Source organism: Corvus hawaiiensis, chromosome 11, assembly GCF_020740725.1.
Source record: "Corvus hawaiiensis isolate bCorHaw1 chromosome 11, bCorHaw1.pri.cur, whole genome shotgun sequence".
Lineage (NCBI taxonomy): Eukaryota > Metazoa > Chordata > Aves > Passeriformes > Corvidae > Corvus > Corvus hawaiiensis.
In genome coordinates this window covers 21823691-21838202 of record NC_063223.1, presented here as the reverse complement: position 1 = coordinate 21838202, position 14512 = coordinate 21823691, and the positions used below count along the sequence as shown (strand labels likewise).

The following is a 14512-nucleotide window of genomic DNA, read 5'->3' as shown; positions in this document are numbered from 1 at the left end:
GTTTAGAACATTCCTAATGGGATACAATTATGTCATATTGGATATGATATTTCCGTGGGTCACTCACACGGTGCTATTAGGAACTGGGTACTAAAACTGCATAAAATGAAGTCACTACTTTTGGAACATCCTGTGGGAATATTTAGCATCAGTCTTTTGAGCAAATATGCTTCCAGCAACCATGGCTTTTTCAGTGTCCTGCAGTGTTTACAGAATGGCAAACCCCATCCATTTCAAACAGGAAGTCCTCCACACACACTTTTGCAAGATAACAATAAGATATCCAATATTATAGTTTTTAATACCCTTTTGTTCCATGCCTTTCCTATTTCAACCAGTTACAATTTGCTACTGGAAAGCCATTATCAAATCCTGAATAGGTTGTAAGTAGAATTTCTTATTTTACTTGGTTCCGTGGTCTACCAAGCAATTTGTTATTCTTTTTATCTCTCACTTCAGTCTTGTTACTTAGAAATGTACCTCCCTAAAATTCATTATTTCCTTGCCAATTTTTCTATTTCCTTTCTCTGAAGGCAAACTTTAGAAGAAAACATTGGCAAACTTTTTCTCTAATATTACCCATTCAACTCAACGTGTTACTGTAGCTTTCATTAGGCTTCAGAGACACTTCTATTGTCTCTTCAAGAAAACCACTTGGATCCTGAGCACAGGGATCAGGGATGGGATAGGGGTGACACCAGAGAGAATCTGTCCAAATTTGTGGTCATTTACACTCAGCTGCCTAAAACATCATCAGAGCCTGGAAGAGCTTGTTTAGCTAGAGCAGCACACAGAGCATGGAGGAGAAAGCGTTTTCCACTGAGATCTGGTTTTCATTCTACATCTTGTCACAAAGGTAATCTCTCTCACATACTGTGCTTTGCTATTTATACCAACACAGCCAAGTATTGCACACGACAGAACTCCAGATAAACAGAAAAAACCCAGCAATTTTCTCTCTTAGATCATCTTAAAATACCAGCACACACTTTGTCTGGGGCAGCACCAGCTGGCTGTTGGGAGAGCAGACACAGAACACAACGTGTGTGAGGTTGCTGTACACTACAAATTCAGATTTAACACAGCTTCAGTTAGCTCAGCTGCATGCCTTGCTTCTCCAGCCCTTGCCCCGTGTGGGCTTGATATGAAAAAATGGACAAAGAAGCAGTGTCAAGGCCCCATGAGCTGTACCTCACCCCTCAGAACACCTCCTGCAGTGGCTGAGGAGACATAGGTCAGGATGAACTGTGCAGAAACCCTCGTGGTTTCCTGCGTGTGCCCTCCCAGCCTGCAGAGCTGTGCTGTTTGTGCCTGCATCCCTCCTTTCACTGTGCTGTTATTTGGATTGCAGAGGCAGAGAGCCCTCAATGCAGAGCTGGCAGTGAAGGGCGTGCTGGGAAGCAGGGCTGATCTAATTACCTGGCTGGAAGAAGCTGTCTGAGCACACACTGGCCTCATGCAAAAGCTGCTTGCCGGCTCCCTTTTGGAGGGCTGGGAACCCAGTCCAAAGGCCACAACTAGAGTTAGACTGAAATATCTCACAAAGATCGTTTTGAAATGGGACACTTTCATACGAAGCAAAAATTAGAGAGAAAGTAAAACTTTTGTCACTCTTGCTCGGTTTCAGAGGTTTTAAGGAACCTATTTCGTCCTTGAAATATGACAGTGTTATACCAAAGGCAAGGTTATTTTCCTTAATATCAAGAGTTTCTTGTTGCAAAGGGCATTTTAAATTAATAAAGGTGATTTAGTACATGTGTTTTCCTCCCATATAAGATATATATATTGATAAGATTATCTTTTCCTTACACTCCACATTTGGTCAAAGTCTTGAGAGCTGAGACCCTTTAAAAACCAGCTCCTCCCTCCTCTACAACACTGCTGGATTTGCCTCCAAACACATCCCACCTTCAGTCCCAGTGCCAGGGAAGCCCTTCCATCCCCTCCCTCTGTCAATCTCCAGCTCCACATTTGTCACACCCTGGGTTTCCCTCCCCAGTTCCCACCTGGCTCTTGACTTTATGCTGGTAGCAGTGAGCTGTGCCGGGCCAGGAGGCTGCAAGGACATTTTCCTCCTCCAGAGTCATCCCAAAGGACAGGAGAGTGCTCTGGCAGAGCAGTTGCCCTCATTTATGCGTTATTAAAATCAAGTGACGCCTTTTAAATTTGGAAAACTTGCTCACTGAAGGCTTACAGTGAATGAAATGAAAGCTGCAGCTACTAAATCAATGTTACAACTAAAAACATGAGTATTCTAGGCCAACAGAAGTTAGGAACTGCTAATTAGTTATGCACAATTGAACCATCCCTAATGAACAGAAAAACTGCAGGGAAATTTTCACTGTAGTGTGTTCATGCAAGTTTGGTAGTTACAAAAAACAACAGCACACACAGCTTTCATTGAAACCGGTTTCCACATTCTAGTGAATGAAAAAATACCTAAAAAACAAAAAACAAACCCTAAGAAACTCATGCTGCTCACTTTATGAAATTTTTGTGTCGTAAATGAGTGCTTTTCTGCACTGCAACAACAGTGTTCAGATTAAGAATATTTCTGATGAGCAATGTTGGCCCATAAATGACTCAGTAATTTTAAACCAGAAAGTTTGCTCTTCATACAGCATTTGTCCCAGCCATTTGGGGTTTATCTTTGGAGCCTGTCACAAGCTGAGTAACTACTCAGGCAGTAAACATGAAGTGAAATGCATAATTGTCTGGGGGGAAAAAAAAGGTACTGATACTTATAACCAGATTTGTGCTTAAAAAAACACAAGAACAAGATTTCCCAGCTTTGTTTTTTTATAGTTTCATTGCTGCTGCCAACAAGTCTGATATTCAAGCTTTAAAGGACAAGACACACAAAGTGATGATTAGTTTTCGATATTGAAACAGCTTTCTGAGTCTCATACATAAGCTTTTAATAAAGATAATAATCTTTACACAGAGTCTTGGCCCCTTGCCACCAATGTATGGCCTCTCATCAATTGCTTGTTCAGCACTGAATATTCAGGACTTTTTGTGTACAGAACAAAAGGGTTATTTCCTGAGGAAATCAAACACATTTTAAAATAAACTTATCTAGCTGAAAATTTTGGACACTTAATGCAGAATTAAAAGAGAAGTTGAAGCAAGCTGTTGAGTTTTAATTTAGCTCTGTCAGCAGTTGCTTGGATGACCTTGAACAAATTATTTCACCTCTTAGTTTGCTCTATTTGTAAAATATCAACAACGATCCTCAAAGCTGTAAAACAACCATTGAAATCTCCCATCCAATCACCATTAAACCTAACAAGTGGTTCTTGAAGCTTTCCCCTCCCCAGCAGATCCATGGAGCATCTGTGCATCAGACACATTCCCACTGCGTCTTAAAACCCATCCACCAGATGTGTGAACTCATCAGAGGGTTCTGGAGATCAAGATATGGAAAATGTCTGCTCAATATGCAGCTGCAGATGAAAAGGACATCACATTCAAGTGCATAAAGAACAGGCCTGGAAATGAAATCAGCTTTTCCAACGCCTTCACTAATTTATATAAATTAGTAGCACTGGATCATGGAAGGGTTTGCATTGCAGGTCACCTCTTCCTCATGGGGCTGCTCTGGAATGACAGGGAGTTTCTACAATAGGTGGTGGAAATGGCTGCTGGCTATTTGCTTCCACCTGTGGACCAGAGGGTCATTCATTGTACAGAGTGGCCAAGAGAAATTCTTCCATGAGAGCCAGGACCAGCAAAGACCACTTGCCATGGATTTATTGACTACAGCCTTTAGCCTATTTTGGATTTGTCCCTTCACTTGCCACCAAGGCTGGTGGAAAGTCTTTGATTCTGCTTCTTTTGCAGTCCTGCCTTTAGGAGAAGCACAACCACTAAATGTGGTTGCAAGTTTCCAAAGAACCTCTGGAAATTTCTTTACAGCTCTAACACACCTTGGATTGAGAAAGGAGGGTGGTTTGGCACAACAACTGCATTTGCTCTTGCCTTAAGAAGTCAGGAAAATGGTAAAAAACATACAAATTAGTATAGAAAGGCAATGCTCCCATTTTTTTATCCCGTCCCATGCCAGAAAAGTAAAGTAATTGAAATAGAGAATTTCAAAACTTGCAATAGGACAAACCTCTTAAGGCAAGAAATCGAGGAAGGATGTCATTGAGATCAAGATTACAAAATGCAAGCAACAACTGGGATTTGGTTCCAGGTAAAATGTCCCAGGTGATTCCATGAGCAACAGCAACAATGTTGGGTTACCAAATCTTAGGCTTGAAGTATGAGTCAACCTCTCACAGAAATAAAATCTACTGGAAACAAGATGTCCCTTTACACCAGGGGTAAGAGGGAACATGCTTTGCTGACAAAAGAAGGTGTTTATGCTTCCTCTGGCCCCTGCTGAAGAGAGGATACTGAACCAGCAGGATTTCAGTGTGATCCAGACAGAAATCCTTTGATTCCTACTGAAGCTGCAACCCACAAGCAATACACACGTTCTCAATTTAAAACAAACACAGTGCAGCTCAAAGCATGACAAAAACAAACCCCAAGCATCTGCTCCTCCTCTCAGGATCAGTGCCCATCAGCTGCGAGGGTTTCTGGGGAGGCTCTCAGGGGTGATTCTGTTGCTCCCGTTATTGACAGGGTTTGCTCGCAGCATCACATGACAGAGCTCTGCAAACCTCCCCTTGCAGCACAGGCCAGGGCAGCTGGGGGTGCCCAGCACGCCACTGGCACTCACCTGCTGCCCATCCCAGCCTTTCTTTTCCTTTCCCAAATGACAACCCACATTCCGTTCTAGCCCATATAGATCAGTGCGCGCCCACACGGACATCCGTACTTCCCAAGGTATGGAACAAACTCTTCTGCATGCACTACCAGAATTCACACGTATCTGGAGTTGTATGGGACCCACGAGGGTCAGACAGGGCGTTTCTCAGGATATATTTTAAAATCTTCAGTCACAGAATGAGTGATTTCTGGGAAAGAGCCGGTGCAACAACAAACTGCTTTTTCTAGAGCTACTATGTATCCATGTCACATACTATGAGGAGGGGGGGGAAAAAAAGGCAAAAGCAAGCAGGCATGAGTAACCTTGTGTAGATTTGTGAGGCTCCTACCTGGAGTGCTCTTGGGGGAACTCCCCACGGAGGTCTTTAAAAGCTTTGCCCATATCGACAGATTGTGTTAATTTGGAGTGCATTTATCAAGTATGCAAAACCACGTATGTAAAACCACGTTCAAAATACTCAGAGTGGCTTCAGTGAGCACAGAAAAATCTCCCAGAAACAAACGTTATGAACATCTACAGTTATTGAGTGTACCAGGGAGAGAGCTGTGAGCTACAGAGTATTAAACAAATAGATGTTTCTGCAAGGCAGGGAGCAGTGTCCATGGATGCATCTCCATGACGTAGGTACAGAGGCTGCCTGAGTCTGGCAGATACAACCACCTTGTTTTTTCCAAAAAGAAAAAAAAAGAAAAGAAAAAAAAAGGAAGAAAAAAAAAAAAAAGAACACCATCCCCTCCCCACACCACCAGCCACAAAACCATCCCCAGAAGAAAAAGCCTGGAAAATATAACAGGTAATGTTATCTTAACATAAATAACATATCTGCTATAGTTAAAGGCTTACATTTTCGTTTCAAGTATTTTATTAAAGTACCATTTGAAAGCAAATTGGATCCGATCACAGCACTGCACGAGTCCATCCAGACAGTAAGGCTATAAATTTGAGAGGCTGAGAATAAAACCCTAAACCCACAATCCATTACTGGATGATATCAGTGCTACAAAAACAGACTTGTTTTACTCTGTATTATTTTAAGGCGCTGCTAAGACCTCCTGCACTGTAATTAGCAACAGCGAATGAGACGATTCTCAGCTTGATGTGCAAACACACAAGTTAGCGGGGGATTGATAGGAATATGTCCTCCCTCTAGAGCACAGCATCCACCAGAGCCGGCCGTGATAAACAGGTCTGGAACAGCCATAGCCTCTCCTGCTCGTACCAGCCAGGCACAGGCAGAGCCGCGCCGCTGGCCACGTCCCACGCCTGGTAAATCCCGCATTTTTAATGATATCATTAAAAGCCAAACACGCTGCCCAAATAAAACCTGCCGAGTTCATGAAGCCCATGGCAGCAGAATTCCCGGAGCTAGGGCAGAGCGAGGGCTGGTGCCCGGCATCCTGAAGGACCTTCACCCGAACGCGCATTGGAGACGCTGCCACAGGAGCAGCGGGAGCTGCGTGAAAACAAACCGGCTCGTAAACACGAATTAACCCACGGAACGCTACAACCACACGCAGTTCCGCACAGAAATCCGTGCCCAGGACACCTAGATCCAACTTGCCCCTACACACGGGTTCTTTATTTTGTCAGAGAACACAGGATATGCTTGGTCAGGGCGGTAAACATGTTTTATTTAGTGTTGTGATGGAAAACAGATTTCACGGCTAGTCAGGCGCTCCGGGGCTCGCTGGGTTTTTTCGCTCCATCTTCCAGTCCGTGAGGCTGCGCTCCAGCCCCTCAGCGGGGCCGGGTGTGGGGGCTCTGCCCGGCCCCGGGCGCGCCCCCCGCCCCAGGTGAGCCCGCACCTGCCGGGGAGGGACCGCGGGAGGATGGGGGGAAGGACGAGGGGCAAGGAGGAGGATGATGATGATGATGAGGGCGCGGAGGAGCATGCGGGGGGCACCTACCAGTCCGTGTGCGGCTCGTCGATGACCAGGAGCAGCTTGAACTTTCTGCCGACAGCCGCGGAGACGGCGGCGGACGCGTCCACCAGCCCTGCCGAGGCCGCCGTCTGCTTCACGGCGTTGGAGAGCGAGCTGAAGAAGCTGCTGCCCGTCGACTGCTGCGGCGGCGGCGGCTGCTGCTGCTGAGGGGGCGCGGGCTGCGGCGGCTGCCGGCGCTCCGCGGCCGGCGAGCCCGAGGCGGGGGCCGAGGAGCCCGCGGAAGGCGGCGGCGGCGGAGGCTGCTGCGGCTCCGGCCGCTGCAGATCGGTCATGTAGCCATTGGGCAGGTTGGCGATGAAGCTGCTGTCCGAGAGCCTGCGCCGCAGAAAGTTCATCATCTGGCCGGGCGGGCGCGGCGGGGCTGCGGCGGGGCCGGGAGCGGGATGTGCGATCCGCCGGCGGCAGCGCTCCGCGCTCTCTGCGGCCGCGCCGCCGCTGCGCCGCTCCTGCCACCGCCCGCCCGCAGGGGGCGGCCGAGGGGCGGGCGGGGCGCGGGGACGCGGATGGGGACGGGGATGGGGACGGGGATGGGGATGGGGATGGGGATGGGGATGGGGATGGGGATGGGGATAGGGATGGGGATGGGGATGGGGGATAGGGATGGGGATGGGGATGGGGATGGGGATGGGGATGGGGGATAGGGATGGGGATGGGGATGGGGATGGAGACGGGGATGGGGATGGGGATGGGGATGGGGATGGGGGATAGGGATGGGGATGGGGATGGGGATGGGGATGGGGATGGGGATGGGGATGGGAATGGGGATGGGGATAGGGATGGGGATGGGGATGGGGATGGGGATGGGGATGGGGGATAGGGATGGGGATGGGGATGGGGACGGGGATGGGGATGGGGATGGGGATAGGGATGGGGATGGGGATGGAGACGGGGATGGGGATGGGGATGGGGATGGGGGATAGGGATGGGGATGGGGATGGGGATGGAGACGGGGATGGGGATGGGGATGGGGATGGGGATGGGGGATAGGGATGGGGATGGGGATGGGGATGGGGATGGGGATGGGGATGGGGATGGGAATGGGGATGGGGATAGGGATGGGGATGGGGATGGGGATGGGGATGGGGATGGGGGATAGGGATGGGGATGGGGATGGGGACGGGGATGGGGATGGGGATGGGGATAGGGATGGGGATGGGGATGGAGACGGGGATGGGGATGGGGATGGGGATGGGGATGGGGATGGGGACGGGGATGGGGATGGGGATGGGGGATAGGGATGGGGATAGGGATGGGGGATAGGGATGGGGATGGGGATGGGGATGGGGATGGGGATGGGGATGGGGGATAGGGATGGGGATGGGGATGGGGATGGGGATAGGGATAGGGATGGGGATGGGGATGGGGACGGGGATGGGGATGGGGATGGGGGATAGGGATGGGGATGGGGATGGGGATGGGGATGGGGATGGGGATGGGGATAGGGATAGGGATGGGGATGGGGATGGGGATGGGGACGGGGATGGGGATGGGGATGGGGATGGGGATGGGGACGGGGACGGGGATGGGGATGGGGATGGGGATGGGAATGGGGATGGGGATGGGGATAGGGATGGGGATGGGGATGGGGATGGGGATGGGGATGGGGATGGGAATGGGGATGGGGATAGGGATGGGGATGGGAATGGGGATGGGGATGGGGATGGGGATGGGGATGGGGATGGGGATGGGAATGGGGATGGGGATAGGGATGGGGATGGGAATGGGGATGGGGATAGGGATGGAGATGGGGATGGGAATGGGGATGGGGATAGGGATGGGGATGGGGACGGGGATGGGGATGGGGATAGGGATGGGGATGGGGATGGGAATGGGGATGGGGATGGGGATGGGGATGGGGATGGGGGATGGGGATAGGGATGGGGATGGGAATGGGGATAGGGATGGGGATGGGGACGGGGATGGGAATGGGGATAGGGATGGGGATGGGAATGGGGATAGGGATGGGGATAGGGATGGGGATGGGAATGGGGATGGGGATGGGGATAGGGATGGGGATGGGGATGGGAATGGGGATGGGGATAGGGATGGGGATGGGAATGGGGATGGGGATAGGGATGGGGATGGGGATGGGAATGGGGATGGGGATGGGGATGGGGATGGGGATAGGGATGGGGACGGGGATGGGAATGGGGGATGGGGATGGGGATGGGGGATAGGGATGGGGATGGGGATGGGGGATAGGGATGGGGATGGGGATGGGGATGGGGATGGGGGATAGGGATGGGGATGGGGACGGGAATGGGGACACGGATTGGGATAGCGATAGGGATAGGGATAGGGATAGGGATAGGGATAGGGATGGGGATGGGGATGGGGACACGGATAGGGATAGGGACGGGGATGGGAATGGGGATGGGGACGGGGATAGGGACGGGGATGGGGACGGGGACATGGATAGGGATGGGGATGGGAACACGGATAGGGACGGGGATGGGGACGGGGACGGGGATGGGGACACGGATGGGGAGGGGAATGGGGATGGGGACACAGATAGGGATAGGGATAGGGATGGGGATGGGGACGGGGATGGGGACACGGATGGGGATGGGGATGGGGACATGGATGGGTACACGGATGAGGACACGGATGGGGATGGGGATGGGGACACGGATGGGGACACGAATGGGGACACGGATGGGGACGGAGACGGGGATGAGGACACGGATGGGGACAGGCCGCAGCCAGCGCTAGGATGGAGCGGCGTGTCCAGCCGGCACAACGAGGGCCGCAGTTTCTCGCCCTGACAGCAGCCCCGCCGTGTTCAGCGCTGCGGTGGATGCGGATGGAGAGGGGAGTAGTGCTGGGGACAGCTCCGCGCTGGCTCAGGTCACCGCGCCTGGAGCGCATCCCCGGGACAGCTCCAGCCTGACCATACCCGGGACAGCTCCAGCCCGAGCATCCCCGGGACACTCTCCACCCTCAGCATCCCCGGGACAGCTCCAGCCCGAGCATCCCCGGGACAGCTCCAGGCCGAGCATCCCCGCGGCCCTCGGGACTGCAGCGTGCGAGGGAGAGGCAGCAGCACCGGCCCGAAGCGCTGGCTGGGGGCAGGAACAGGCACTGCCACCCTTGCATCCCCCGAAATATTAATGAATCCTCTGTTGTTACAGACCTCCCCCACTGGTTATGTCAGAAAGCAGTTTGATGAAGGGGCAGTGCTGTGTACCTTCAAGCAATGCTATGTTGTCATGAGAATTATGGGTGCTTTTTCGACTAGGCTTTCTTTAAGAGTAATTTGAATTCTCTTTCCCCTGAGTTTTGGGATAATTACTCTGTGTAACATAAAACACATAGCTCAGGCCTTATCCTTTTATCCAAGATACACACACAGTCACAATTCATTTTGCTTCTGATCTTTACAGGCCACATTGAGAGTAACAGGTGCTCTAATAATAAACACAGTAAATTCATGCAACAACTTCTTTTCAAGTTAGAGTTTCAATGAAATCCCTGGTACTAACACTTCCACATTTTGAAGTTTACACGTTGGAAGGTAGAACTGTGCAGGATTCTGCAAGGAAGGGCTGAATTTGGAATCATTCATGTGCTGTAGAATGACAAAACCAGATAAAACACCAGGGCTGGCAGGCAAAGGTTGTATTTTAAACATCATGGGCACACTGGGGGAAAATGCTGCCGCTGCTAAGCCATGGTGTGGGCTCCATGTGGGTGCAGCTTGTGGCATACAGGGCACAGAAAATGTAAACAAGAGGAACCACCCTGAGCTACAGCTGCAGTTAGAGTGCTCCTCTCACCTCAGCACTCTGTGGCCCATGCTGCCAGAGAAGTTGTGAGCCTGCAGTTAAATCTGGATAAATTTAGGTCTAGTAGGATCTAGAGAGAATCGTTTCTTCTCAGTAGTATTGAGATATCTTGGGGCTGTTCATGTTTCTGAAAAGCTTGCCTGCAATAATGGGAGTTAGAGCAGCTACAGCACAGGGAAGCAGGTCACTGACAGAAGCAGAACATTGCAGTTCACCAGGGCAAGTGCAAACGGAGCATTTCCACCCATACCACACATGCAAAGATGATGAATCTCACAAGACTGAGGGATTGCTTCATTCTGCCTTGCTTCAATAGCTGTAATCAATCCTCCCTTCCTTCTCAGCTAAACAGAAGGCAAAGTAAAAGAAAAAAGTGATTGCTTATACAAAATATGAATTTTTGTATGATAGAAACCGTTTCATCATCCCTACAAAGAGATTACTGAAAGCTCTCCTGACAGGTCTGATACAGGAAAATTATATTTTAATAGTTGTGAAATTTCCACTCTGGATTGAGGGGTGATTGTATAAAAACACCCCTGCTTTGGACACAATGCTCCCTCTACAGACCCTGGACCTGCTCGTTGTCCTGACAGCATTCCTGGGTGATTTGGCTCCCTCAGAGCCAAACTCCCCGTGGCAGGATGAGCCGTGTTCCGTGCTCCTGGGCACGTTAACAGATTTGCCAGGTTTCTTCCACAGGGCTGAAACCCACCTGCAGTGTCAGCTGTGCTCTCTGTGTGACCACAAGGTGCACGTGGCAAACAGAAGTGATGGGAGCAATCTGAGTTTCACCTCCTGTTGCTATAAAACAAAATAAAAAAAAGAGATTAAACAGAGTGGTTATGCTGCTCGGATGTCAGTGATACAAGACCTGGCCCTGTTTACATATTTCTGTGCAAAACTTGTTTTCTTATTGATGAAATCTGGTTTCTGCCCATGGTGCTTCCTTGTACAGTCTCAATATTTCCTTTCAGGTCATAAGGACTGATTCTGGTTGGAACCATGGCTATCAGACTCCGTAAAACAGTTGCCCACTATGGTTTCTCTAACTCTTAGGTGTTTGGGTGAGTAGCAGGAGCCTTGTTCACCCATCCTGTGCACTCTGAAGATGGCATGGCTATTTAAAATAGATGGCATTTCCCAATTTACACACTTTATTCACTCTGAATGCATTGGTTCTTCCCTGTGAGCAACTTCTCAGGGTTTTATTTGCGGGGTTTGATTGTTGGCTGGTTTTTAATTTACCTCTTTACATTGTCAGCGCTGTGCTGACAAAAATCTTCAAAAATATCCTCAAACGCTACAGTCAGAGGGGTTGCTAAACATCTTGTAGAGTATTGTAGCAACCTTAAATCCAAAACTGCGCCAAGGCAACTGGCAACTGAGCTTGGGAGTATCAAAAACTTGGTTTCTAGTGCAGAACAACCCAAAATGCAGAGCTCTCTGTGTAGCACTGTTGTTACTGTGATGGAAAACTCTGTTGAAAGAGTATCAGTAGACATTACAGGGAGCTCGATGAATTTAACAGCACATAAACCTGTGCCTGAAAAAGAGCTAGTGGCATTTTTTTGTCCAGACTACTGTTTGTGATGCTTGAACCCCTCACAGCACATTTGTGAGGTAATTCAGCACAATCATGTCTGATAGGAAGTGAGAATACTGAATTGCTGGTGTGTTAAATGACAAAAAGCCTCAATGTCAAAGCAGAGAACACAGCAACAATTTGAAACTCAGTTTTGTTTCCTAAGTTTGAAATCAAAATGCTGAAAGAGATCAAATTAGTGGGGATTAGTTGTGTTGGCAAACTGAGAGGAGAAGAAAAGGAAGGATGATGCATCCTAAGGATGATGCATCCTAACGTGCACTCTTCCAGTGAGTTTCATTAGACACTACAGTGAATTCTCCCAGAACTCCTGCTGTTACAGTGTCCCTGAAGCAAAAACCTGTCAGCTTTCTATTTCTGGTCTCCCTTGCTCTTGGCTGGCCAAGGTGGCAGAGGTGCAGCTGAGCCATCTGAAGAGGTGTCAGAAACAGCCCCAGCAGCGAGGGGCTGCCTCCCCCACGGCCTCAGAAAGGACAGAGTCAGCTCCAGCCTCCCTCCCCAGCCCAGGCTCTCGTGCTTTGATCCATGAACATTATCAGGGAACACAATTAACCAGACTGGGCTTTTGTCAGGTGTCACTTCCTGAGTGATGGCCGTGTTCCTGAGGGAGCAACAGCAAAACGGGTACCGCATTGTCCATCCCCTGTGCTCAGCAGTCCATGAAATCTTATCCAGAAACCCCACCACAATTCATTTCATAAATCATAATTCATTAGACACCAGACTTTTACCTTTGCAAGCTTTGAACAGGGATGAATTCATGCTGCAGAAGAGGGTTTTGTAGTCTCATGAATAATTCCTGCTGGGATGTGAGAGGGAGTTCAAAACAAATTCTGTGTGTGACACGAGAACAACCTGCAGCAGAAACAGGCAGGTGACAACCCGTGTGAGTGACAACCACAGGTCAGATAAATAATTACAGGTGATGAAATTCTGTCTCTCCCAAAACCTGAAGTGATGGTAGCAGTAACAGTTATCTTCCCATTTCCTACTAAGAAATTATCTGGTTTTTTGGTTCAGTATATTCTGTACTTTAATCATTGTTAACATTTTTTTAAATTTTATTTTTTTAAAATACCTTCATACAAATACAAAGGAACTTCAAACACTTTTAACATATATTTAAAGCTCAAATACCACTGCCCTTACTCAAACTAATCTTCTGTAAAAGCTGAAGGCAGTCTTGCGAGTATTTAAGAACTCAAGCCACAGAAGTCTAAATAATTAATTTTAAATATGATTTCTTTAAAAATAATACAACCATTGCATGTATGGACTGACAAACTGGACAGATAAAGAAGAGGTGTGTGTCATACATAACTTTGTGTGGTAATATATGTATATTAAAATAGATATAAATGGTGTTTAGTGGCATTGTACCTCTGGAGGAATGCAGCAATGAGTCTGCTCTGCCCCTATCACCTGCTGCACTTCTTGGGTTTTGGGTTTGAGACCACTGCCTTTATTTTACTCTGGATCTCAGAAACAGCTGGTTTATTTCTTTTCCTCTCACTGGGCTGTTCTTCCTCTTACAACCCATGCTCTGCATTACAGAAAAATCAGCAAACAAACCACTACAGAAGCCCCAACCAGCGAGACACGTTCAGTGTTTTGCAGAGGAGTAAAGGCAGATCTTTTTGAACAAACTGTTTGCAAACTGCAGGTACCACGTAGGGAGAATCCTGTCAACAAAACTTGGACATTTCTCAGCCTGGAGGAGAGGCACCATCACGAAAAGCAACAAAGAGCAGATGTTCAGAGCAACAAAAACAAGCCATATATGAATGTTACCCTGGAACGTGACCAAGGCAGCAGAGCAAACAGATTTCTGAAAAGCAGAAAAAGATCAATTCCTCATAGGCTCTGGTTAATGTATTTCTGCTTGTTGTATCATTTAGAGCTTCACTTTGGTATCTAAAGAATAGAAATGACAAGAAATGCTATAAAAATGCTGGAGAAAAGGGATGGGAGATAGAAGAACAGAGCTGGGGCCTGAGTTACCCCAGGTGCACTTTCTTACACAGCCTGGGATTCTTGGCCTGTCAGACCTGAAGATCTTCCCAATCTGAGAAAGCCCCATGATAAAAAAGTACAATTTTCATCCTCCAAACAGGAGGTTAAACAGTCTATAAAGATCCCCTGAAGATGAAGAAGTCTGCCAGGCAAATCACAGATAATCAATTTAATCAGCACAAAAGTGGTTTGGTCTGGGTTTTTTAACATTTTTCTTTTGCAAATGTTTTGTTCACGTTACGAAATTTAGAGTGAAAGTGTCCTACCATTCTGACTCATATTCTAATTGATTGAATGGACAAATGTGAGACCAACTGCAGCACAGTCCTGTACTGCAAAATACACCCAGCACTGGCTTCTCATAAAAATGAATAAAGCACTGTAA

The 14512-nt window shown here is 48.5% G+C and overlaps 1 protein-coding gene and 1 long non-coding RNA gene across 2 annotated transcripts in view; both read right to left on the bottom strand.

Annotated features, from left to right (window-relative positions):
• SYN2 (synapsin II) overlaps positions 1-7144 on the bottom strand; it is a 153712-nt gene extending 146568 nt beyond the window's left edge. Inside the window, exon 1 of the mRNA XM_048316162.1 lies at positions 6688-7144. Coding sequence (XP_048172119.1) covers positions 6688-7061 — 374 coding nt within the window. The 5' untranslated portion in view covers positions 7062-7144. The remainder of the gene's footprint in view (positions 1-6687) is intronic.
• Positions 7145-10764: 3620 nt separating this feature from the next.
• LOC125331620 lies at positions 10765-13010 on the bottom strand. Its single transcript, XR_007206146.1, has 3 exons — positions 12846-13010; positions 11224-11312; positions 10765-10852 (listed from the first exon to the last, which is right to left on the bottom strand). It is a non-coding gene; the product is annotated as an uncharacterized LOC125331620 (long non-coding RNA).
• Positions 13011-14512: the final 1502 nt, after the last annotated feature.